The 27,088-nt window shown below is 37.6% G+C and overlaps 1 protein-coding gene across 1 annotated transcript; it reads left to right on the top strand.

Annotated features, from left to right (window-relative positions):
- Positions 1–363: 363 nt before the first annotated feature.
- Positions 364–26,784, top strand: LOC108666862 (sodium- and chloride-dependent creatine transporter 1). The gene is made up of 10 exons (XM_018153801.1): positions 364–860; positions 16,590–16,721; positions 19,378–19,507; positions 20,010–20,114; positions 21,466–21,614; positions 21,902–22,020; positions 23,478–23,706; positions 24,305–24,555; positions 25,094–25,297; positions 26,779–26,784. Exons 1-10 carry the CDS (start codon positions 731–733, stop codon positions 26,782–26,784), a joined length of 1,455 nt encoding a protein of 484 aa, XP_018009290.1. The 5' UTR covers positions 364–730.
- Positions 26,785–27,088: the final 304 nt, after the last annotated feature.

Genomic DNA, 27,088 nt, shown 5'->3' with positions numbered 1-27,088 from the left:
AGAATTGTCCAATTCTTTCACTCAAATGGTATGACTGCGAAGATGCCTCTGAGTACGTGTTAATTTATATACAGCAATTATTACTACATATTTATGAAGAATTTTTATTAAAAATAGTGAATTAATAATCAGTCTTAATTTCGATTAATTAAATAATTTTAACCATTCCTCTAATTAGTTTTATGAAGCATATATCTCAAGAAAGCAAATCTAGTAACGTATAAAAAAGAATCAGAATAAAAAAAGCAGGCGCCACGCCACAGGCAAGCAGTACGCGACCGAGATGGCGAGGGGAGGGGGTGGGGGCCCTGAGGTCTATAAAGGGGGGCGAGCATGGGGGCCACAGCGCATTCGTGAGGTGAACTACGTGGTGGCTGCGTCAGAATTTGGTTTGCTTCAGCAGGTGTTGCCGTGTGTAGCGTTGGGTCATTTTACGCTACTCCTTATACGTTACTAGGAAAAAGGTTTTCTGAACATTTGCATCCCAATGAATATTTTCCGATTATGCACTAAATTTGCCAGTCTCAGAAAACAATATTTATGGACTGAAAACTTTTGAATGAGCGAACTCAGCGAAGTGCAATTAAAAGATTGACTACAATTTTTTCTCAAAGTGAGCTTTAAAAAGTGCAACTCCGACATTGATTTAAACTCTTACAAGTAGTGTCACTACAGCAGGACATATTTGTTACCGAAAATAGATTAAATCTCTCAATTAGGATAAGTGATCATGGCCGAGAAAGGCGCCGAGCGGGAGCAATGGAGCAGCAAGTTTGAATTCATCTTATCCGTGATCGGCTTCTGTGTGGGACTGGGGAATGTGTGGCGGTTCCCGTATCTGTGCTACAAGAATGGCGGAGGTCAGTACTTCTGTCGCTGTATCTGTGCTACAAGAATGGCGGAGGTCAGTACTTCTGCCGCTGTATCTGTGCTACAAGAATGGTGGAGGTCAATACGTCTGTCGCTGTATCTGTATTTCAATTTTCAGGTATAAGTATGGAGGGAAATTTTATTGTTCCTCAAATTAATAAATAATATATTGATTGCTATTAATTTATTATTAATAATTGACCATTCATTGATAGTTTGAAGAGACATTGTATTGTCCTGAAAACTTGATCGATTATTTATTGATTATATATTCATTCATTGACGACTTTAGGGTGACATTTTTATTTTATTACATTGAGACATTTGAGACCAATACCAAGTATAGAAGAGATTGGTTTGAATGAAGTTTATTTGTAGTCATTTATTTATCGTGCTTTATTAATTAATATTTTGCTTATCAGTGCTTGGCAAAATTTCGCGTCTCTATTTTACTCGAAGAAATGTACAAGTCGAGAAAATTATTAGATAAATTCACAAAAATGTAGATTAACAATCGCTAAATTTTTTACATTTTGAACGCCAAATAGCTCGCTTGGCAACAACTTATTAGGCATCAACGCAAGACAGCAAACAGCGTAAACGGAAATCCTTCACAAAAAATCAAGTTGATCTATTCATATTCTGGCAGCCTTTGTTAATAGATCCAATTTCGTTCATGACAAATATCAAATAATACGTGCAGTTAAAATTTCTGTCTGCAACTGAATTATAAAAAACTAAATAGGGTATCTAATAATCCACGCGAGAAACAACACCTGAGCGCTAAGTGCTTTGATAGCGGCGGGCAGCCAACTAAACGTCTACGAATTATCACAAGAAGGAGAGATGTCATTTCAAACGAATTTTCCAGGGCATGGATATAAAGTTTAACTGAAAATTAAAAAATAATCGCATGGTGAGCATGGTTGATGTTTTATCAAGAATGATCGCCGACGATGCTTGAATGAAAATTTTGTTATTTGCTCGTATCTAGAATAAAATGTAAGTGGTGTTTTGGAATAAAAATATGGATTGAGATATACTGTTAATCCAATACATATTATAATAAAAGAAAAACGCGATCATATTAATATCAGTTATTTCCGTGTGAAGAATCATTTCCATTTTTCGGTTTTAAAAGGGAACTACGACTTGCGTTTGTTGGCTAAATTCTTCCAATATACATTGTTCGGGACCGCCTTTAAATGCAATAATTTCATAGATAGTTAGGTTACGTGTTTTGTCATTTTGTTTTTGAGTTAACTATTACATCACCTCGTGCAGACGACCCGCCTGTTATTGTTATGTGATCCACCACGGAGCGAGGCTCCGAACCTAGGACATGATTAGGAATTAATAAGCAAAAGCCAGAAAGACGCGCGGTTTAAAGTTTTGTAATTTGTTTTCTTGTATTTATCGTTCGTTTATTATTATGGGTTTTCATTCCTTATTTTTATTCATCCTTTATAAACGATCACTGGTCAATTGTTTGGGGTCAAAGAAAACCTATTTATTGATTAGTCCCCAACATAATGATGCCGTGCCAGTTGTAATCGTACCTGGGTAAGTATTGTTCATCTAAAGTAACGTAACGTTCACAATACCGTGTTTTTCGGAGCCTCGTCTCTTGTGGTGGATATCCGAACGCGCCTGAAAGCTGATCACTGGACTCCGCGAATTTGTGTTGCTTGTTGCCCGCACGATCTACCGTTTTGAAATGGCAAGTGGTCGTGGCTGAAACTGTTCAGCGTCCTTTGGAGATGAAGAGTCTGTTTTGGTTCAAGAATATCTGCACTATTTTACTAGATTTTTCTTGAGACTTGTGATCAGAGAAAAGTCTTAGCCAAGAGGACTTCAAGACATATTACGTCAATTCAAGAACAGTTGGGCGCTATACTTTCAGAACGGCCGAGTAGCGCCGAAGAATAACTTTGCCCGCGTGAGGAAGAGGCGTGATTTCGAAACTCAGTGTGTGTCATCGAACGTAATAGAGTCCGGTAACTTCGTGCTGCATGATAATGTTCGCTTTCGTCCCCAACTGTCGGAAGCGCAGCCCGAGGCACAAGAACCTCGTGGGAAGAAGAGCGTTTACAGAGCTCCTCGAAACGGCCAGACGTCACCAAACGATTCAGCTGCATCGTCTGTCCCATCCTGGGAAAAGCGATTGTGAATTCTGTCACCGCGCCGGTCATGAGTCGTGAGTGTCGGGTTCTGTTAAAACAGTGTTTCATTTGTGGTTCAGGAACACACTTCATCCGTAAATGCCCTAATTACAGACTGCCTCGTGCTAAAGCGTGTCAATATAGACAGACGTTACAAATAGCCCGTTCAAGTGGATTATTTAGACCTGTAGATACTGTAGCTGTGAACTCGTGTTTGCCCTGCTCGAATGAAGATTTGATGGAAAATGTGCTTTTACCGAACAGTGTAGAGTTATCGTTATCCAATGCTTGTGCGAGTGACAGTGGATGCACTGCCGAGGCGAGTGAAGTGGATGACGGAGGCAATGAGCCGGACGCATGTGATTTCCTTGACGAAGCTTGTGGTGATGAACCCGTATCTAAACATATGCATGATGGTGATATTGTCGAGAAATTTCATGAATTAAGGGCCGAGTATCACCTCTACGTCACGTTACAAGACCACAACGCGGATTTTCCCGAAAGACCGAACCAATCCAGTTGCGAAAGAGGTGCACTCGACTGGAGTTTTGAGCAGGAGGTAGAAGAAATGGTTGATGAGAAAAGACTCGAAACCGTAGAGCATGAGGGTTCAAGAGCAATTGGCCAGAATGTTCCATGTGGGCAAGTAAATGTGTCAAACTCAATTTCTTTGCTGGTGGAGACTGAAAGTTTAACTAATAGTATGGATAGTCGCTCACGAGACAATTTCGTTCGATGGTTAGAGCAGGAGATGTCTGCGCAAGAAGACTTGTTGAGCCGAGCAGTGACTGTATCGGGGAGATTTAACTACAGATTTTTAGAAAATATGTCAGATTTACTTGAAATGAGTGGTGATGCAGGTGATACGATGGAGGAAATTATGAGGAAGAATTCGCTAAAGGCTGCGACTGATCATCTGAAGTATGTGCGGGAAAGTATTAGAGATTATAAAGAAGGCGCGTCGGAACCCTGGTGCAGAAAATATGAAGGTGAAATTTTTCAAGGAGCTTAAAGTTTATCGAAGCCGAAATTTCACATAACGTTAGACACTTGGTGCTAAATTTCTGGGTTTTAGAGGCTTCGTATTGTTCGCAGAATTTCCATACTTTGAATTTTTCAGATGCGCTATTTCGTGTGTATATCCTAAGGTTTCATATTGATCGCGTCGTTGTAAATTAAATGTAAATAAGAATCTTGTAAGAATTTTAAACCAATTAGCGTATATATTTATATGTAATAAAGCTGTAAAGAAAATAAATCTTGATCTGTTTCGTGTTAGATTAGCCTGATTCATGCTTCAATCTTGATCGCCCGTACATGTTCAAATACTATAGGATTGTTAAGTGCAATAATAGAATTTTTGAACTTGGTGGTGGGTGATGTTAGGGACCGCCTTTAAAAATCACAATTTCATTGATAGTTAGGTTACATGTTTTGTCATTTTATTTTTGAGTTTTTGTCATTGTGTTTTGAGTTCAACTATTACATCACCTCGTGTAGACCCGCCCTGTATCTTGTCATTGTTATTTGATCCGCCACGGAGCGAGGCTCCGAACCCAGGACATGATTAGGAATTAAGAGGCAATGGCTAGAAAGACACACGGTTTATACTTTTGATATTTGTTTTCTTGTATTTATCGTTCATTTATCATTATAGTTCTTAATTCATCAGTTTTTATTAATCCTTTTTTTGCGATCATTGGCCAAGTGTTCGGGGTCAAAGAAAGCCTATTTATTGATTAGTCCCCAACAACATAAACACCCTTAATTCCCAACAACTTTTGTTTGTTTTTGTAATGTTCACCGTAACAAGTTAGTCTTAGTCTCGACATCATGTGTGATAAGAATCTTAAGATAAGGCCTCTCATCTTCTGCTTGTTATACATGTATTGATTCGGTAGAATGCCCGGTAGGCAATTTGCGGCTGATATAACGACCATCAATAGCAGAACATTGCCGGGAACAACAATTTTATTTGATAATACTCACACGCCAGAGCCACCCGAATTATGCATTCTATAAAATAAAAAATTAAAGTAAAATAAAAATTCATGCGTACACCGTACGCAATTTGAATATCACTGATAAAAGAAACGAATGACATCACATCCTTTCTCGCCGACGCAACTTCGATCGAATTGTTTCTCAGAAATCAGAGCGCAGATTCTTGTGCCAGAATGTACTGCAGAGTCCGTTGGTCTATCACGAGTGCTACGTTTAACCTTAGCCTCATTGTACATGGTCACAAGTGCGTAGATCAGTGAAATGTTTACCCAGAGTTTTTTAGTACATAATTTAACGTAGTGTTACTGCCGACTGGGTGAGGATGTCTTTAATGGTGATAACAACGAAGAGATGAACCATGCATTGTGAGCGGTGAATGACGATGAAGTTCGTGCAAATTATTTCTTCGATTTTGTAACATTTGCTATATTTTTTTGGCGCTTCATTATTTTAAAATAACAAAGTAGATACATTTTGCCATTCAAATTAGTTTACTTTTCAGCTGATACCAAAATGAGGAAGTGTTGTTGGTGCAAGGTTAATACCCTCGGTGATGCTAGGAAGGTTTGGCTAGCATACTTTTCTTATTTATTTTGTGCGAGGTCGGAAGAATTCAGGATAGTGTGCCAGGTGCTTGCTTCATTATCCATTCAACACGAGACTCGCGAATCAACGCAAGATCGAACCAACGATAGTTAGAAATGCTATGAGTGACGTCATGAACTGCAGGTCGCACAATAAACGCGTAGTTTGGGATGCAAGTTAGTGGCTAGGTTTGCTCAATTTCACTACCAATATTGTATTCCTTCCCATGTGCAAGCAGGCTACTGACTAGAGCAACTAATGAACTTATGTGCCCCAATAACGCCTCGTAAGTCCTCAGCCACAGGCAAAGTCAGTCTTGTCTTCATGGATTTGTAATTCCAGTAGGGGCTTACCTCATCACTTACCCCGACCCTCCACCCAAACAAACCTAACCGGACCGAACCTTACCTCTTTGGCGGCAGCAAGGACAAACAGAGCAAGCCTGTCAAGCTTAAGCCGGTGATTGGCTGCCACGAGCTTGAAAATGTAAGTGTTGAGTTAGGGTCTTACTTGTGTTGCACATCCATGGAGATGAGTCCAACTTGAGTATTGGCGCTGAGGCGTTTTGGCTTTAAGCCGTTTCGGAACTGGTGTGGCATGCTGTGCTTAATTGTAGCGTGGTCTACGTGCGACTACGTAGCTCTGAGGCTAAGTGTAGCTGTGCATGTTTATGCTGAGCGTTGCCTTTATTGCTAGTGTGGGAGTTACATTTTTGGCCAACGGCCAAACGTTTGACTGACAAACGTTATGGGGCCAAAGGCCTCATAGTTTGACTCAGGGAAATTAGTCCCAGCAGCCACAGGCAACTCTTTTCCGGTTAATGGTCTTGGATGATGAAATTTATCAACATTACGGGTCTAAAAAAATGTACTCTACGCTTTCAATGTAGTTATTTGGATCGAAACAATTATCAAAAGTACATGTAGATTATTATACCTATACACAGAGCTAATTAAAAAATTTTAGCCCGCCCTTTTCAACAAAGAAAGCTATGAATGCTCGCATATTTGATCGAAGGACAAGCGCCGTACGGAATGAATTCTTCAGAATAGGAAGAATTCGTTTTCTTCAAATTGTGCGCATTCGAATTTTATGTTTAGTTATTGAATTAATCAACTAAGAAAGTTTAAAAAAAGCTTCTCTGGCAAGTAAAATACATCAACTTGAGATGACTTAATAGCATGTAATTTCTTCTAGGTAGTCTACACTTAAGAGCATACCAGCCCTATATGTCAGAGACTTGAATATACCAGCCGTACACATCAATGACATAAGTACACCAGACGTACATGCCAGAGACATGAGCATACCAGCCCAATATGTCAGAGACATGAGTAGACCAGCCGTACATGTCAGAGACATAAGTATACCAGGCCAATATGTCAGAGACTTGAGTATACCAGCTGCACAAATCAATGACATGAGTACACCGGACGTACATGTCAGAGACAGAAGTATACCAGCCCAATATGTCAGAGACATGAGTATACCAGCCGTACATGTCAGAGACATAAGTATACCAGCCCTATATGTCAGAGACTTGAGCATACCAGCCGTACACATCAATGAAATGAGTACACCGGACGTACATGTCAGAGACATGAGTATACCAGCCTTAAATGTCAGAGACATGATTACACCAGCCTTACATGTCAGAAACATGAGTATACCACCCGTACATGTCAAAGATATGATACACCAGCCGTACCTGTCAGAGACTTGATTACACCAGCCGGACATGTCAGAGACATGAGTATACCAGCCGTACATGTCAGAGACTTGAGTACACCAGCCGGACATGTCAGAGACATGAGTATACCAGCCGTACATGTCAGAGACTTGAGTACACCAGCCGTACATGTCAGAGACTTGAGTACACCAGCCTTACATGTCAGAGACATGATTACACCAGCCTTACATGTCAGAGACATGAGTATACCAGCCGTACCTGTCAGAGACATAAGTAAGAGACATGTCATCTCGGTGCAAACGATGTGCGCTGTTTACAGACAACCCCCAAAAGTATATGTCACACGAACACATATAATGCTAACGACTCATGCAATAACGTTAAACAAATTAACGCTGTGCCAGAGATTCATGAATGTGGCCAATGCCCGACCTTAATGTAAGAACCATGGCTAAATCAAACAGCATTAAAGCTAACCAAATGCTTCCTGCACTGCAATTCTACATTTAGCCACAAATGCATCCTGTGCTGCCTTCAGAGATGCAATAGCTATAGTTTAAAGCCTGCTTATAATAAATATTTATGCAATGGACAGTGATGATGAGTGTCCTATAATTCAGCATAAGATTTTCTAATGATTATTTAGACTAATATATAATCATGATGACGTTGGTACAATATATATTTTAGTGTCATTTACTTGAAAGAGTATACAGCCGTAACATAGCAACTTCCCGCGATGCAAATCCTGAGTTTAGAAAAAGCTTCATACAGAAATATTCAACTCATATTCAACTCGAAAATTGGTTTATCTTTTCATTCTTTTTCCAGCACAAATGGGATAATTAAAAGGAAAAGATTATTCGAAAGATAAAGAGTAAAAAATCGTATATAAATCTGAAAAGTCTTCTTACCATTCAAAAATATGGTCTTAAATTGTACTAATTTATCACAATAACTAATTGTAATTTGAATGAAGATAATGACAAAAAACATTATCCTGATAGAAATAAGTAACTTTGTTCTTTGTTCACTATAGTCGTCAACATGTCGTTCGAAGAAATTAATCAATGAATTGAATAATAATTTAAAAATAAATGCAATTTTTTCATTTTTTTCTCGTTGAGCATCGTTATACTGGTAATTCTGAGGTGCCAGTCAATTATAACGGTCTGAATAAGTGACAAGTGTGTCATATTATCAACAGTTGCGTGTGAATATCCTGACACATGTGACCTAATAGCAACAGTTGTGTGTCAACATCCTGACACGTGAGTCATTTAAGTCATTACAACGGTCTTACTATTTACCCCATCTGGCACTGAGCGCTATAGATGATTTGACCCTGATAGTGCCATGGAGGAGTGCCAACATCATGGCCACCAAGGCCACTGTCATTCACGGCTGCTAGAATTCGAGCTGCTAGGAAGCTATTTATCTAATGCTCATTTATATACTGTTTAAATTAATTTGAATCAATTTTTTTAATATTGCAAAGGTAAAAATTTCAAGGGAATTGAAAGTTTAGTTTCTCATAAATGAAAACTTATCAAGTAACACGAGTAAAATTTTCAAGTTTAATAGCGAATTAATTAATGTAGAAATTCTATAAGGAGTACAACTAAATTTGAAACAGTAAATTTAGCAGGAATTAAAAAATTTTATTCGGACAATTGTGTATATATTGCAACTAGAACAAATATTGACAGCAAATTAACATTTTGAAAGTCGATTAGAACCAAACAATGGCATTATTCTTCGACTTGATAGTTCATTCAAGTAATCAGATTCACAAGTCGTATTTAGTACGCTAATTTAAATGACGTGTTATGAAAATAAAGTTAATAATGACAACTAGGTCAGATGCAAGTTTGATTTAATTTCAGTGGGTTTGATGTGTACAAGTTAATATATAAATGAGTTTCATCGTACGAAAATAGAAACAGTGACGCTAGCTCGCCCACTCCACCACAGCGTGCATGCATTAAGGTGCCAATTCCGTCTTCGTTGCTATCATCTTTTACTTATGTCAATTATAATAATTTACACATCACTGAAAGTTGAAGATCCTAAATAAAAGTTTATGCTTCATTAATTATATAATCATTCAGATCATAGTTGGATCTTCGGGTAATTCAACTTGGGCATGAAAGTCAAAACTTAAGAGGCGAACTCAGTACACTTCGGCAGCCCAAGTGGCAGCAGCAACGTACCTACGTCATGAGTGGCAACAAACGTGCCTCAACGTACCTACGTCATGAGTGGCAACAAACGTGCCTCAACGTACCTACGTCATGAGTGGCAACAAACGTACCTTGACGTACCAACGTTCACAGAAACGTTCAGAAATCAAAGTGCTTAACGTGCATATAATCCTGCTCGGAAAGTCCGATAATATCTTGCGTCAAATAATGTACATCATAAGTCAAGATATTGTATTTATTATTGGAATTAGATGAAAACCGGTAAAAAATATGCAAGGCAAGCATTATTGTCATGCCTACTAATTATTGTCATGCTTTGATATTATTTCCTCCCAGGAAATCTTTAAAAATATGGTAAAGGCTGCATGATATTTTTCTAGAGACCCCATGATGATTTTTGACCTTTATCGTCAGTTTAAATTACCACTGTCTGAAGGTAAGGTCAACTTTCATTCCTTCGGCCAGGCAAATTTTTCCTATTTTCTCTATTTTTTTCTCTCGAAATTTTTCTCGATTATGAGTAAAAAATTTATCGAAAAACGGTCGAGTATCTTATGTTGGATCTTGATGAGCTTCTTTCTCTGCCTGAGGATGCAGGCTCGGGACTCGGCACACTCAAAAAAATTTAACTCGATCAGTACTCACTGCAGTGAGTGACAGAGAGCACATTTTCTCGTCGGCGAAAACGTGAAGTCACAGACGGTCAGACAGACGGACGGACGGACAGACGGACGGACAGACAGACAGACGGACAGACAGACAGACGGACGGACATGGCGAGCACAATGTAGTGCATTTTTTCCATAAATGAGAAAATGCGCTAAAAAAATGAGCGAGACTCTGACCAAATAGCGATGCAGTTTTAACTCTTGTGTGAGTCATCCTGACCCAGTTTTGCTCGCCAAAAACGCGTATCAGTGCTACGTTCATCTGCAGCAGTGAAAGAATTCGCAAGATTTTCCTTAGCTCGTGAATGTCAGTAATATGAACATCGCATTCGTTGGGTATCAGGCCTATTTTAAAAGTCCTTACATCGGCATAAGAAATAAAGGAGAAATGTCATTAACATTTCTAAAATATTGAAAAAGTTTCCTTGGTATGAAGAAATAATCGTACGCGCTAACCCTAATAATTTAGCGAATGAGTTTTATTGTGAAATCGGTGATAACGGTCCAGTGAATCTGGGCCTTTTGAATGAAATCGGTGATAATCGGTGATAACGGCCCTCGTCATTCATAAAAGTTCATTCTCGTCATTAATTAAATTTCGATTAATTTGAAAATTCAGGTTAAATTCCAATTTAATGGGTGAAGTTAATAATTGAAAATTAATTAGATTAAATTAAAGTTAAATTGGGGAATTTTTGTTCAGCAAAGGAATTATAGCTAAGTAGTACTGCGATCTGTGGGAACGAACAGAGCCATTTTCATTTTTTTGCCATCTGATGAAGAAGTGGAATTTCCCTAATCTCACGTGTTACTCTACAAAAATTTTTTTATACCACTTGCATTTTTATACCACCGGGTGGCGGTGCCAAAGTACACAACGGCAAAGTAGTAGTATAGTGGGCCAAGTACACATCAGCAAAACCATTTTGAATTCCACAACACCGTGTACGAACCTGGTATTCAGTAATCAACTGGAATTTGATGAATAATTATTATTGCACCCGACACAAGCTTGGAGTTAGAACTAAGCGTTTCGACCATCCTCAACTCAACTTACTTCCGCATTGGAATTCCACTGTATAATTCGTGAAAATGGAACCTTCTTAAAATATGGCGCTCGCAGAAGCTTCATCATGACTACGGAATGATTAACAATAAATAACGAAATAATCAAGATTATCTCTGCCGGAGGGATTTTAAAACTTATCAGAAAAGGATTATGCTTGATTGAATAATTGAATAATGAACTTATACTATAGCGCATAACATTTAAGAAGAAGCTTGTCATTGGCTTGCCGTAGCAAATGGCTCGTTGGCGCTTGTATTGGTGTGCTATTGTGAAATTCATTTAATGGTGAACAGTCATCGGTATCATTGCGCGCTCTTTTTTCAGTGCGTTTGCCTGATGAAGGTTTAACTTGAAAGTTCAACGCGTAGTACAATATTTTGCGACTTCTTCTCCAGACTCTTTGAGGAGAAGTAATCTAAAACCGTGGCTTACATTACTTTTTGTCCTATGGAAAGATGAGACGCGAGACTAATTAAATGGTGCCGTCAACAAATTCTTTGCTTGCTTCTTTTGTTTAATGGCACATTGTAATTTTATCAAGGATCAGAAACTAATTTTGATCACTGAGAGACTTAAATTAATATACATAATTCAATAAATACCATGCATTGGATCGTTCGTTCGCAATAAATTAATATTAACAAAATCCCGCATTGCTTCGTTTCATGAAAGCTAGATTTCTCTCGACACTAAATTTTCAAGCAACCGCCAAACTTTACGGTATGGTAACGATGAAATTTTATCGTATAAATTGCCCATAAAACATATAATTGCCATATAGAACATTCGACGCCGCCATCACGAACGAAATAAATTGTACTACGACGACTGCACGATAAGAGATAGTGTGACGATAAGGGTTATCTTCAACATGTTGTTATCTGCAGCTTCCTTGCCTCCGCACTCGAACGAAAAGGCTAAAAAGTGACATTGCGGAGATATGCAAGTGCGTTGAATTTGACATGAATAGGCCTAAATTATTACTGCTTGATTATATTCAACATAAACATCATAAAAAACAGTTCCAGTACGGGATGATCTTGTGAAGTGAGCCGATGTATAAAATTATCAGAATTATTCTCATGAAATTCACGATATTCGTAATATTCGTAATAACGGCTCCGTGGCGCTCTAGGAGGGGATGAGTGGAGGAAAGGGGAGAGTGACGAGTACGAGAGTGACGAGTGGGAGAGTGACGAGTGGGAGAGTGACGAGTGGGAGAGTGACGAGTGGGAGAGTGGCGAGTGGGAGAGTGACGAGTGGGAGAGTGACGAGTGGGTGAGTGGCGAGTGGGAGAGTAACGAGTGGGAGAGGGACGAGGGGAGAGTGGCGAGTGGGAGAGTGGCGAGTGGGAGAGTGGCGAGTGGGAGCAGCGGTGGGGAGGAATTTACCCGCTCAACCCTGGGAAATTTCCGCGATGTCGCGACGTGGTGATGGTGATGGTAATGGTGATGGTGACTCGGGCGAAATAATATCCGGTGATGATGAAAGGTATTGATGGTTGTGATGATGAAGAATGAATATGAAGGTGATATTAGATAAAAATAAATCTGTTTAAATTTTTATCGGGAGTTATGTGAAAACTCATAATCAGTGCAAGCTGTCAGGTTGCAAATAATGCAATCGAAGAGTTGGATGCAGAACATTCTTGGCACTTAATTAATAAATATATTTCAATTATTAAGACATTAACTAGAAATTTAATAAGGAAGTAACCGGTTTCTTTTCATAAACGGTAATTTTCTATCCAATGAATATATATAACTTGACCATGAACTTCTTGTCATGATAATGCAATTCCCTGCACCTGCGCTGAACATAGATCTGCAACATTAAGCTGATTATTGGGCCAAGAGATAATATTGGTTAAGTTCATACATGATTCGCTGAGATTATTTTTTGTTGAAAGTTCGTTTGCATGTTAAGATATCATTTTTAGATTTGCCTTCACTAATGAAAACGGGTCATCACTGCTCCTCTCATATCGCATCACTGATAACGGGTCATCATTGCTCCTCTCATATCTCAACACTGATAACGGGTCATCATTGCACCTTTCATATCGCATCACTGATAACGGGTCATCATTGCTCCTCACATATCGCAACACTGATAACGGGTCATCATTGCTCCTCCCATATCGCATCACTGATAACAGGCATCATTGCACCTTTCATATCGCATCACTGATAACGGGTCATCATTGCTCCTCACATATCGCAACACTGATAACGGGTCATCATTGAAGACCAACGCTTCTTGTCAATTGATAGCTGGCAACTCATGGTAACGAGTCGTCTCAATTATTCATGAACACTCACATTACCGGTATTGTAACACCGAAATTTATTTGATACTTTAAAAAAGCCTACCTTCACCATTAATTAGTAATTACCACCTACCATCAATTAGCAAGTACCATCACCATTAGTTTACGTGCATTATGGATATCATTATCTGTACCTTATTGTTCTGATGTACCTTATTGTTCTTCTGATTTGGTTTACCAGAAGCTGGGGCGACTCTAAATTTTTTTTATGGTATTTACATCTTAATTTCCACAAAAATACATGATTGTTATCTATTGCATCAGAATATTGCTCATAGAGTATTAAATAGTTATTGAGTCATTTAAAGTACTTTCTCTTCATCATTATTATCATTAAGAAAGTAAGCTATAACCATTGCTGATGATGTATCGTAATTATATACAGTCGTCCGAGTTGCGGAATACAATCGAGAGATTCTATGTTTAAAGAGAAACGATTGAGACTGTGCGAGAAAGTGTATGTCATAATGAGGAACGATTGAGATTGTTCGAGCGAGTCTATGTCTCAAAGAGGAACGATTAGGACTTTTCGAGAGTCTATATGTTAAAGAAAAATGATCAAGACTTCGTCTCTATGCCTTAAAGAGAAACGATTGAGACTGTGCGAGAAAGTCAATGTCTTGAAGAGGAACGATTGAGACTGCATGTTCGAGATGTCTTTTAAAGAGAAACGATTGAGAGTGTTCGAGAAAGTCAATGTCTTAGAGAGAAACGATTGAGACTGTTCGAGAGAGTCTATGTCTTTTAAAGAGAAAATTGAGACTGTCCGAGAGAGTTGATGTCTTGAAGAGAAAAGATTAAGCCTGTCCGAGAAAGTCAATGACTTAGAGAGAAACGATTGAGACTGTTCGAGAGAGTTCATGATTGTAAGAGGCGCAATAGAATCTTGGAAAGATTTTTAATGGTAAAAGGAACAGTTGGGGATCTTGTTAAAAATAAGTACCCCAGTATGATATTGTTAACAAAACGCACCCTAGTATATGCTTATTTATAAAACTCAATATATTTTTTTTACATTGAATTGTAATTCTTAACAAAATTTAAAGTATACCTATTTTGCTTGTATTATTTTTCCAATTAACCGTGTTAATAATACGGGCCTCAGTAACGTCTGGAGTGCTTATTCATAACAAGACCTCAGACGGGGAACTGAAGTAGAATGTCTGAAAGATTGTGGTATATTATAAATGACGATCAACTACGCGATATTTTTTTGTTTTCTTGTGCACATTTAGTGTGCTGGACACAAGATATTTGTATGGACAAATTTTATTAAGAAATTATCCAATTTTGTGTTTAGATGAAAGGTAATCTCTCAATTTCATTTTTTAATTTTCCTCATAAGAAAAAAAAACCTTACATGCGTAGCTGCAGAAATTGAAATACGGAAATTTTTCTTCAAATTTATTATTCTTTCATTGAGATGGGCTCGGATAATAGGTAAATTTTCAGCCTTGATTGAACGTTGATGTTACATCAGCCTGATTCAACGTATGTTGCAGAGTGTATTTCAGGTTGAATATGAAAAAAAACGTTAGACAGTAACGATGTCTTGAAATTAATCTAGCCGTGCTCGATGTCTTGACAAAACAACAATCAAGCCGTCTTGACAACTATCTTGCCGAGCTCGATGTCTTGACAACAATCGAGCAGTACTCGAGAGGTCGGAATTTCTGAGAGAAATGTTATCATTTATCCCACGGCAATCGACGATGTTGTACTCATCTCGCCCATACAATTTGTGCGCAGGAGCCGACTTTTTTTGTACACCTACTCTTCGTTAAATTTCATCTCTCACTTAATTGGTGGCAGCTTGTAAGAACCGATGTAATTTAAAAGTTTTTGGTGTATTTCTCTAATAGTAAAGAAAATATCGCTAGATTATAAAATCATCGTTATATTTTATCATCATCATTATCAAATTTACATCAAAGGCAATGAGCCATTAAGAATTTGCTTCAAAAAATACGAGTAATATATGCTGTGGGTGTAAAAAGTATCCGGCACGAAGGATAAACTTTATTTAATTGAAGCGTATTCAACACAATAACATAAACAAACACTATTCCAATGTAAATTTACTTGGGAAATACAAATTCAAATATCATATCAAAACAGCACTATCATTAAATGTTGACTTGATAATTGCAATATTTTAGAAGTCAGGGTTCAAAAAGCATCCAACGCATATAGTACTCAAGTTTATGCAATACTTCGTCTTGTGACCTTCAGCTACCAAATCTGCTTCTAACCGATTCGAATACTTGTTTACAAGATTAACATGTATGCTTATTGGAATTTTAGCCCACTCTTCCTTGCATATTTCTTTCAGTTGAATAATATTTTTGGGTCTCTCTCCTATACTCTTACTTTCAATTCCCCCCACAGGCTTTTAATCAAATTTAGGTCATTGATTGGCTTGAAATTCCAATAACTCAATGTCCCTCTCCTGAAACCATCCAAGAGTTGCCCTCGCCATGTGCCCAGGGTCATTGTCTTGTCGGAATATTCAACCTCGAGGAAAGTTTAATTTTTCGGCTGACTTCACGAGGCTTCTCTAAATAATGCCCCAATACATTTCGGAGTCCATCCTTCTTTCTATGATTTCCAATTACCCAGGGCCTGCATAATGTAAACAACACCAAAGTATTATGCTGCCACCTCCAAACTTCACTGTTGAGACGGTATTTTTAGCGCATTTTCTCATTTATGGAAAAAAATGCACTATTATGCTCGCCATGTCCGTCTGTCTGTCCGTCCGTGACCTCAAGTTTTCGTTGACGAGAAAATGCGCTCTCTGTCCACTCACTGCAGGGAGTACTGAGTTATATTTTTCTGGTATTCTGGCAGAGCGATGATGCATCTCCAAACATTTGGTTACGTTGGACAACCTTCAAAACTGATTGTTATTTAATCTGGATATATAATTTTAGATTTTCTGAAATGAAGCTTTAATTTTTATTTAGAATATTATTATCGATTAAATTTATCGTATTTTATTTCTGCAGGAGCGTTTCTGATCCCGTACGTGGTATGTGCCCTGGTGGGAGGCGTGCCTATGTTCTTTCTGGAGGTGGGCATCGGTCAGTTCATGAGCGAAGGAGGAATATCTGTGTGGAAGATGTGTCCGCTCTTCAGAGGTAATTATTAGAAACTAAATCAGGTATTGCAAAGTTTAGTTAGATACCTGAATAAAAGTCCGCTCTTCAGAGGTAATTATTAGAAATTTAATCAGGTAGTCTAAAGTACTAGTTAGATACCTGAATACGTGTCCGCTCTTCAGAGGTAATAATTAGGAACTAAATCAGGTAGTGTAAAGTACTAGATGGATACCTAAATAGGTGTCCACTCTTCAGATGAATTATCTGAAACTTTATTTCATTTGTGCAACCTCTTCTTGTGTAGCTATAGCAAGACTAGACTCATCTAGCTCGTCTAGTGCAGCTATCACAAGACTACACCCGTCTATTCTGTCTAGTGTAACCGCTGCAAGACTAGACTGTCGTCGTTCTACATATTTACTTTAGTGACGAGCTAGATGAGTCCAATCTTGCTATAGCTGTACTAGGCGAGCTGTTGATTACAGTTTATATCCGTCAATTAAAGTCACACTAATTTGTTTGAGTGTACACAGCATTCAGGAGCATGAGACGAATCTCTCAGCAATGTAAGGTGAGGTGACTGCCATGCCAACATAACAGCGATTCATTCAGTTTGGTTGCTTGTCGGTCTTGAACTTTGGAGTCGGGCGAACGACACTGCAAACTTTGATCAACATGAGAATGTATTTAAGACTGTTTAATCACTTTAATGTATGATTAATTACTAATGCAAATAGTAATTATACTTCTACACACCGTTTGTAATATTGAATTTTTAGTAAATTATTATTATATTTATATATAGTGAATATTTACATATATATATTAATTTTTGGATTTGTAATAAACGACGCATTCAATTTGCAAACTAATAAGCACAATTTTTCCGTAGTAAATACAATGGAAATATTGTTTAAGAAGTATAATAAGTTTCCAGAATTTTTTAATGCCAATTTTAACACAATTATTCAAAGATTAACAAATTAGTTTAACCGTCGAACCAAATCAAAATTCCTCTGAGATTAAATTATTTATATTTTTTATTGAAGGGCAAATCTAACTTGGTTTCATATGATAACGGCTTTTACATGTTAATGATATATGCATTTAAGGCGACTCATATGTCACGTCTCACATGTTTGAAGCTTTCTCCTGTGTAGCATGTCGAAGTCGGTCTCCAATATAACCTAAAACTAAGTGAACATTAAATAATAAATGTAATGATAAAAAAATATTATGATTGGAATGTCTTATTTCTCTTGGAATTACAATATTTATTTGACATGACACTCGAGGGCGACTTTGGCGCTACATCGGTGATAGGATTTGGGGTCATGTATATAATTCGTTTGGAAAAATAAGACTTTGGAAGCGTTTTTAGCGCATTTTCTTATTTATGGAAAAAATGCCCTATTGTGCTCGCCATGTCCGTCTGTCTGTCCGTCCGTCTGTCCGTCTGTCCGTGACCTCAAGTCTTCGTCGACGAGAAAATGAGCTCACTGTCACTCACTTCTGTGAGTACTGAGTTATATTTTTTTAGTGAAAGAGCCAGTCTTACTTGTCTTTATTCAGAGCGATTAATCGAACTGATTACTTCAGTCCACAGTTTAGAAAAAATTTTTGCACAGCAGATGTTTTTGGTCGCATAGACACGGGCGATTATTCACTTTCACTTTGTTTTTCCTTAATCTTTGAAACTTGTAAATTTCTTTTCCTTCATCTTATGTCCTGTTAATTACTAAGCACACAATATCCACTTTAAAAATTCATTATCCTGATCCCATAATGCGATTATTTGCACAAATGTTCATCATGGATTTCTTCTAACCTCAAAATCACAGAAGGTATGAATTCTTCCTGATTTCTGTCATGCCTGAATTTCCTCATTTTATTAAGTTTTCATAAGTGGTGCTATTCCCTATCAAAAATTATTTATTTCAAGAATTTTTTTGAACGACCACTCGTAATATCACGAAAATGTTTTCTTTTTCAATAATCATAGGGTTGATTTGAGCCGAAAATCTCGCTGTGTAACGTGTTGAACATGCATTACATTGTTCTCCTCGCATGTTGTCTGTAGTACTTGGTGCACGGTGTAGTACAGCACCACTACTTGGTACTGTACTACTTGGTGCTGTAATGTCTTGTGTTGTACTACTTTTTCTGTAATTTTTTATGCTGTACTACTTGATGCTGCATTAGTTTCTGATATACTAATAGGTACTGTAAAAACGCTTTCCGTTTTTGAGTTTGGGTTGCCGTAAGTCCGCGTTCAGGTTTTAGGATAACCACGGTTTAAATAACAAATTTCCTTTTTATTGAATGAAAAATTGTATCTGTGAGAACAAACATAAATATATTAACCCTATAAACTTCAATGTATGCTTATAATATTCAAATATAACAAATAATCATCTAAACTATAAGCAAGTTATAAGAAGGCATACTGTAACTCAACGCACCGAAATATTGTTGGCAGTTTTGACGCGGGCTACGAACAACTGATTTGACAAGAAACTATTTGATACGTCGTTGACTAGCTTTTATACTCTAAAGGTCAGATAAACAAGTAAATCATAGGAGCGCATAAAAAATAGACTATTAAAACTAAGCTAACAAAAGGTTCGCTAAAAATATTTACAGGTACCGTACAATTTTTACAGCTCTACTACTGCTGTACTAATTCGTTTTACAGGGATCGGCTACGCGGCCATATCTGTGTGCAACCTGTTGAACATGTACTACATCGTGATCATTGCGTGGGCGCTGTACTACTTTGTGCTGTCCTTCCAGAGTACTTTGCCTTGGGCCACTTGCGGCAACTGGTGAGCTATTCAGAAGATATTGAATTCGGTATCTTGAAAAGTTTTAAGAATGTATACGCGGAAGAAAAAGTTTGCCGCTACTTAATGAATTACTTTTTTCTCGTATGAGGAAAAAGTAATAATAACTGAAATGAAAAACAATACTCATTAAAATTGCGGGCTCGTATGAGTTCAAATATTTTAAATTCAATATAAATCAAGTCAGTAATATTTAAATTATTCCATTTGTGAGATAACGTTTTCTTCAGTCTCGAATACCTATTGGCACCGAAGAATTCAAATTAAATTTATATTGAGAAGTGAAGCCACACTACATCGCATCTGTTTCGCTCGAGAACAACATTATATTGTACCTCTATTTAAGGTGGTACCACATTATCTTGTACCTGCATGTTTTGCAGGTGGTGCAACATTACATTGTACCAGTTTTTCATGTGGTATAACATTATATTGCACCAGTTTTGCAGGTGGTACAACATTATAATATATTATTTTCTCGCAGGTGGAACACGGCAGCGTGCGTCTCCGACGCTACGAACCACTCCACGCTGGCGGAGCTTCGGTCTATGAACATCACACCTCGGGACTCCGTCGTGGAGTTCTGGGAGTATGTGAAGAATTAAAAGAAGAAGCGCGAAATTAACATAAAAAAAGAAGTCTGATATAATGAATTAATTTGCATTTGTTATAAGAGAACTTGGTTCACAGCTCGAGAAAGTATAGCGTCCTCATCACGTTTTACAAAATCAATAAGAAAAAGGCAAATAATGTGTAAATAAAACATTTCATTGTGAAAAATGTACTGAAGTTTGTTTTACCTAAGTGCTTTTCATTCTAAAATAAAATTGTTATTATATTTTATGATTACTAAGAGATTCAGAAGTTTAAGTAGAGGTTATTTTTTGTATCAATTGTACTTGTGAGACCGTCTTTTTGGTTGTGTTGCTGCCAACGTTATTTGCTGAAGCCTTGGATCAGAATCTGTTACAAATGATTTATATGATTATTATGATGGCAAATACGGACAAAAGTGAGACGCACTAACAGTATCTTTATAATTGTGGCAATAATAAACATAATTAATGCCTGTATCTTCATAATAATGATAATTATAAAGATAATAATAAATCAATGAATTGCAGGCACAGCAAGAAAAAAATTAGGCGAGGTTTAGTTAACATTCTTATCTATTTTTTAGAGAATCCTTGACTTTGCAAAAAATGTCGAAGCGTAGATGGAAATTTTGTGGCTAAAAATAATCATAGACGCCAAAGTGAAAAACTGCAAAATAATTCGACTTGCGCTTAGCAATTCGCGTTGTTTGTCAACAGTTCGATCTTTAATAAATTAAAGAATCAAACAATATTTTACTTGAGCATGAATAAATGCACTGGTATACCTAAAGTGGACGCTGTGACGAGTGAAGCTACGAATAAACACAAAAATAATCATGTTTACCTTAAAAATGACACTTATGTAGAACAGCTGTGTCAGCATTGATTAAAAGGCCGTTATATAGACCTTTCGTCGGTTCTCAACATCGCAGAATTTTCCCAGCTTGTTACCGTCTCGAACATGCAAGTCACTGCTCCATTGTTGTATTTAACCGCATGGCCTCCTCACCGATTAAACCAGAACTCTAGCAGATATCTGGGATCGAAACCACAACTCGCTGCTCCAGTCATAATAGGCTGAATTGTAACCACTGGGCCACCTTACCCATAACAGTTATCAGGGATCGGAGGTGCTCTGGTCACAATCAGTCTTAAAATTATTTAAAAAATATCACTCAGTACTCACTGCATGGAGTGACAGAGAGCGCATTTTCTCGTCGGCAAAAACGTAGACGCAGTCACGGACGGACATGACGAGCACAATAACGCCTTTTTCCCATAAATGAGAAAATGCGCTAAAAAGATACATCCATAAGGAATTAATGCGGGAACATTATTGTGCAGCAACAAAGTGCTGCAGATCACTGACGGCGTTGACGACATGGGTGGGATGGTGTGGCCGCTGTTCGGCTGTCTTATCTTCTGTTGGGTGTGCACTTACTTCGCCATCTGGAAAGGTGTCAAAGTCACCGGGAAAATTATGTACTTCACTGGTAAGATTTCTCCATAATAATAATGATCTCACTTAATTTTTGTATATTTTTCAGCGGTAAAACAATTTTTTTCTTAGTTGCTGGAGCGACAGAATATTTCAGACTAAATGTTACCATTCGTGAAAAATTGTCCCAATAGCCATAATAAGTCAGTTCAAAATCAATCAATCAGGTTTTCAGATTGGTCAGGCGATGGTATTTATCTCTAATTTTAAATAGCGTAAATAACGGCACTTTCTTACTCAAAAACTTTCCCGTATAAGATATTAAATGCCTTCCTCACACAGCAACCTTCCCGTACGTGATGCTCACGGCTCTCCTCATCCGGGGCGTGACGCTGCCTGGGGCTGCTGAGGGCATTCGTTATTATCTTGAGCCTAAATGGGAGAAAATCTTCGACCATCAGGTACATTAAGTCAGATTTTCAGGGCCAGACTTGTTGCCGATGAGTTACGAAAAAAAACATGCAAGCATGGATAACGTTACGTTGAATACGTATATGTTTATTTAACGTGCCAAGGTACGTTAAATGCCAGGCACATGATTTTTGAATTCCGTGTTACTCAATCCGGTTAAAATTACACAAGGATAATTTTAATTCAAATTAATGAATTACATCATGAAATGAAATTTCCAGGATGTTGAAAATATTGCGCACTTCTTTCTGAAATGAAATTTGCACTCACTTGCGAATACTGGTATTAATAAATAAAGCGGAACTTCGGAAGTTTATAAGTTCGGAAGCGGAACTTATACACTTTATACAAGTGTAAAGCTATTTATGGTTACATGCTTTAAAAAGGAAAAACCTAAGAGTGTCCTAATTTATAATGGATATATAATTAATATTACGAGGTGGCAAAAGGCGGTGCTATTCCTTTAGAAATTTTCATCTTCAATTTCTTTCAAATATACATATATGTCGTACCGAAATCGCGGAATTACCGATTCACTGGAATCGGAAGCCAGTTTGGCAGAGCTGCATGTAGAATCGGCATTTCGTTGCTGATTTAGAAAATCGGACGTTAGAGCTAGAGTTAGAACATACATCGACAGTTAGAGTTAGAATAGGTTGGTTCAAGTTTGGTCAAGTTCCTTTATATTTAAATATGAAAAAAACTTGGCTGACTGACCTAGCCTAAAATGCTTCCTAAAGTATAGAAATGCTGATTCTACGGATGCGGCAAACTGGTACGACATATGCATATGCATGTATAATAATAGTGATAATTATAAAATTATCATGAGATTTAAACTGTTCACCGTTCACTCTCACAGGATTAGCTCCAGCTGAAATGTATCAATTTATCTTGTAAAAATTTCTATCGATGAGAAGTATGCTGTCGCGTACGTAAAAAAATTTTCAGTCAAATAAGTGTCTCGCTGCTCAGGAAAATTCTGGTTAAAATATAATTGTAAATGACTTTTCATGTCTGCAAGCACTCAGTGCGTATTTTTATTGCACGGAATTTATTGTTGCATCACATGCACGGAATTTACATTTTTATTTCATAAAGACAGCAATACTCTTTCAGAAATTTGTATAAAAATACCCTCGTTCATATTTATTTATGATATTCTAAATTTCTTGAGTCCAACAATAAGGATCAAATCGTGAATTTATGCCAAGAATCGTAAAAAAATTTTTATTTGCTATCTGAATTTATGATCTATTAACATAATTTTACAGCCATTTACTAATGGAAGCCAAAATATTCAACTCAATAACGAAGTTTTAGGCAAAAGTTGGTGTGTGTCTTTGCTGTGGTAAAACATAATTCATGTACACCTACATACCTAGTGCTAAATTCCCTGTGTACCATTAAAAAACAATGCTTGCTAACACAGTTTCTTATTTCTCAGGTCTGGAACGATGCTGGTACTCAGATCTTCTACTCGTACGCTGTGGGCCTCGGTGGCATGGTAGCTCTTGGTTCCTACAACAAATTCAACAACAACTTTGCCAAGCAGTGCGCTATTTTGTGTGCGTGTAACTCCCTCACTTCCCTCTTCGCGGGTTTTGGAATATTCAGCGTATTGGGATACATGAGCCTGCAGCTCGAACTGCCCATGGATAAGGTGGCTGAAGCTGGTGAGTCATTCGGCGAAATGTTGATTAACAGAAATATATTTTTTGTAATGATATTCATAGGTGAATATGTTTTTTGGAAGTTTATTCGTCGTGGCATACCCTTTTTACTGCATTCTCTCATTTATGAAAAAAATGCACTCTTGTGCTCGCCGTGTCCGTCCGTCTGTCTGTCTGTCCGTGACTTCACGTTTTTGTCGACGAGAAAATGCGCTCTCTGACACTTACTGCAGTGAGTACTGAGTTGCATTTCTTGTAAGGGTATTCCTGGAATATTTTATTTTTAATGACATTCCAACAAGAATATCTTTTGGTATGAATATTTTTCTTGGAATACCTATTTGATAAAGGTATTCCTTAGGAATAGTAGAGTAACAGTGGACATAATCAGTCAACTGGTCTGTATGTGAGAAGTGAGTGAGGCCTTTTTGACGCGCACAGTCCATAATTACAATTAGCTCTGCGTTAGGTCAACAGACAGACAAATCAAAAACAACATAAATACATCGTATCTACATGATATCAAAAATTCATACAGCACAATAACCAAATTGCAGCTGATATTTTTCGCTGCTATAACTATAGTTTTTTGTTATTTCAGGACCCGGACTCGTTTTCATCGCCTACCCTAAAGCCATGGCGCAGATGCCGTTTGCACCCCTCTGGTCTGCCATGTTTTTCTGCATGATACTCATGGTAGGATTGGACTCCCAGTTCGTGCAAGTCGAGTCCGTGGTCACAGCCATCGTGGATCTTTACCCGAACCTTCTGAGAACACGGCGTGGACGAGAAATTGTCGTGGCTGCCGTGTGTTTACTGGACTTTGCAGTGGGATGCAGCATGGTTATGCAGGTATCGTGTATTTAGCATTTGGGCATAGTTTTAATAGAATACCTATTTACAATATCTAGATATTCTTCCAAAATATTCCCTTTCTGATGAAAGATACAAATTGCTGAACTCTTGGTCTAATTGCAAGAGTACTTCGGTAGTCTATATATCATTTTTTCTCTAAGACCTCATCATAAAAAATTAAATCTTACTATTGAAATAGTTAATTATGTATTATGCCAGTCAGATGTTTTTTTAAACATGCGTTGAATCAATGTAAACTCAGATTCAAAAACCAACTTGAACTTATGTCCACTGTACAGGGTGGTTACGGTGGTATGTACGTGGTAAAAAATTAATAAAAACTCATGTTCATAAACCAACTTGGAGTTATGTCCACTGTACAGGGTGGTATGTACATGGTAAAATAATCAATACAAACTCAGGTTCAAATACCAGCTTGAACTTATGTTCACTGTACAGGGTGGTATGTACATGGTAAAATAATCAATACAAGCTCAGGTTCAAATACCAACTTGAAGTTATGTCCACTGTACAGGGTGGTATGTACGTCTTCCAATTGTTCGACTACTTCGCTGCTAGCGGCATCATCCTACTGACCGTGTGTGGTCTGGAGGCCACGGTGTTGTCATGGGTGTACGGGGCGGACAGACTGATGGACAACATGGACATGATGCTCGGCTTCAGGCTCTGGCGGTACTTTAAACTGGCTTGGAAATACATTACTCCCCTCCAGACCTGCGTGAGTGTATGCAATAATATTAGTGTCCGAATCAAAAGGATAAAATTTAAAAGGTACGGAAATCGGCGAAAATGTAAAACTTGCTTGGCAATCTTGGTGCTTGAATTCAAGCCAGGCAAATTGGTGCAAACTCAACAAACCTAGAAAATTGGAGGAGATTTTGAACTTGCTTGAAAATTAAATTAATTTCGACAAGTACTTAAGGCTATAAATCAAGTAGGTCGAGTGAGAGTTTTGTGAACTATTAAAAAATAAAAGGCCTGTACAACCTAAGGAAGTAGCGAAATATAAATTTAGCTCATGCTTTTGAATATTTGCATGCCCTTGGTGTATCAATACCGGTACATACAAGTGATACAACATACAATGCCTGGGTTTTAAATGTTCTGGAAATATGCTATTTTAGTAATAAAGGTGTTTGTTTTGCTGATTAATGAAAGTCTATTCAATATAAAAAATTAAAAATAATTAAACAGTAATTATTCTTTTTTGATGTACCCCGATAAGTATAACAATATTGGCTGCTGATAAGAAGCTGTATAAACTCAACTCTCAGTTGCCCGGAAAATTTATTCATCATAAATTATATTATTAAATGCATCGATATTTAATTCGAGACTACGAATAGTCGAGCAAAGCAAGTTGAATGGGGCAGACTACGAAAGGTTACTTCCCTAACAAAATTCGGGGACCGCCTTGGCTTCGGCCGAATAGTCACTACACTCGGTGCAAAGTTATTCTGGGTCAGTTGGCCAACTGATCGCAATCAGCGACTAGTCAGAACCTCCTGGCCGACTTTATGGTCTCCTGAGAGTAGGGCAGGAGTTGGCAGAATCCCCTCAGTCCCCTCACCAGGCTCTGGTAGCTGTATGATTCGGGGGCCGGAATGTAGACCAAAAAGCGGACATAGAGAAGCTGATTTACGTTCGGTCCGAGTCCTAGGCGGTTCCTAATTCAGGCTCGCCACCAACTAAAAATTTTGATAGGGTTGCTTTAGCCGAGAACCTTTGCAGTTCCAGTAAAGTAACTTTATTTGAAATTTTAGTAATGCGAATTTGTTTGAAACTTTAGTAATGTGAATTTGTTTGAAATTATAGTAATTTGAATTTCTTTGCAATAATGGTAGCTTGAATTTATTTGAAATTATAGTAATGTGAATTTTTTTGCAATAATGGAAACGTCAATTTCTATGAAATTATAGTAATGGGAATTTCTTCGAAATTATAGTGATGTGAATTATTTTGCAATTATAGTAATGCAAATATCTTTGAAATAACGGTATAATGAATATTTTTGCAGTGATAGTAATGTGCTCTCTTTTAATATTACAGTAATGTGTAGTGTTTTGCAGTTATAGTGATGTTGACTTTATTGCAGTTTTCTCAATGTATATTTAGTTTCAGTTATAATAATGTTTATTTAATTTCAGTTATAGTGACATATTCTTTATCCCAGTATCAATTATGTGTATGTCACTGCAGTTATAACACTGCGCATATCATTACAACTATAACACCGTTTATATCATTACAGTTATAACACCGTGTATATCATTTCAGTTACAACACCGTGTATACATATCATTACAGTTATAACACCGTGTATATCATTTCAGTTCACTTAGCAAGTACATCCGGCAACTTTAGGGAGGTACGCAACACTTAGCAAGTACCCCGTCCACTTTAGGGAGGTACGCAACACTTAGCAAGTACCCTGGCAACTTTAGGGAGGTATACGAAACACTTAGCAAGAACCCTGGCAATTTTAGGGAGGTATGCAACACTTAGCAAG

The sequence above is a fragment of the Hyalella azteca genome, unplaced genomic scaffold (assembly GCF_000764305.2).
Source record: "Hyalella azteca isolate HAZT.00-mixed unplaced genomic scaffold, Hazt_2.0.2 contig6532, whole genome shotgun sequence".
NCBI lineage: Eukaryota > Metazoa > Arthropoda > Malacostraca > Amphipoda > Hyalellidae > Hyalella > Hyalella azteca.
Note: the sequence above shows the minus strand (reverse complement) of the source record. Positions and strands in the feature narration are given on the sequence as shown.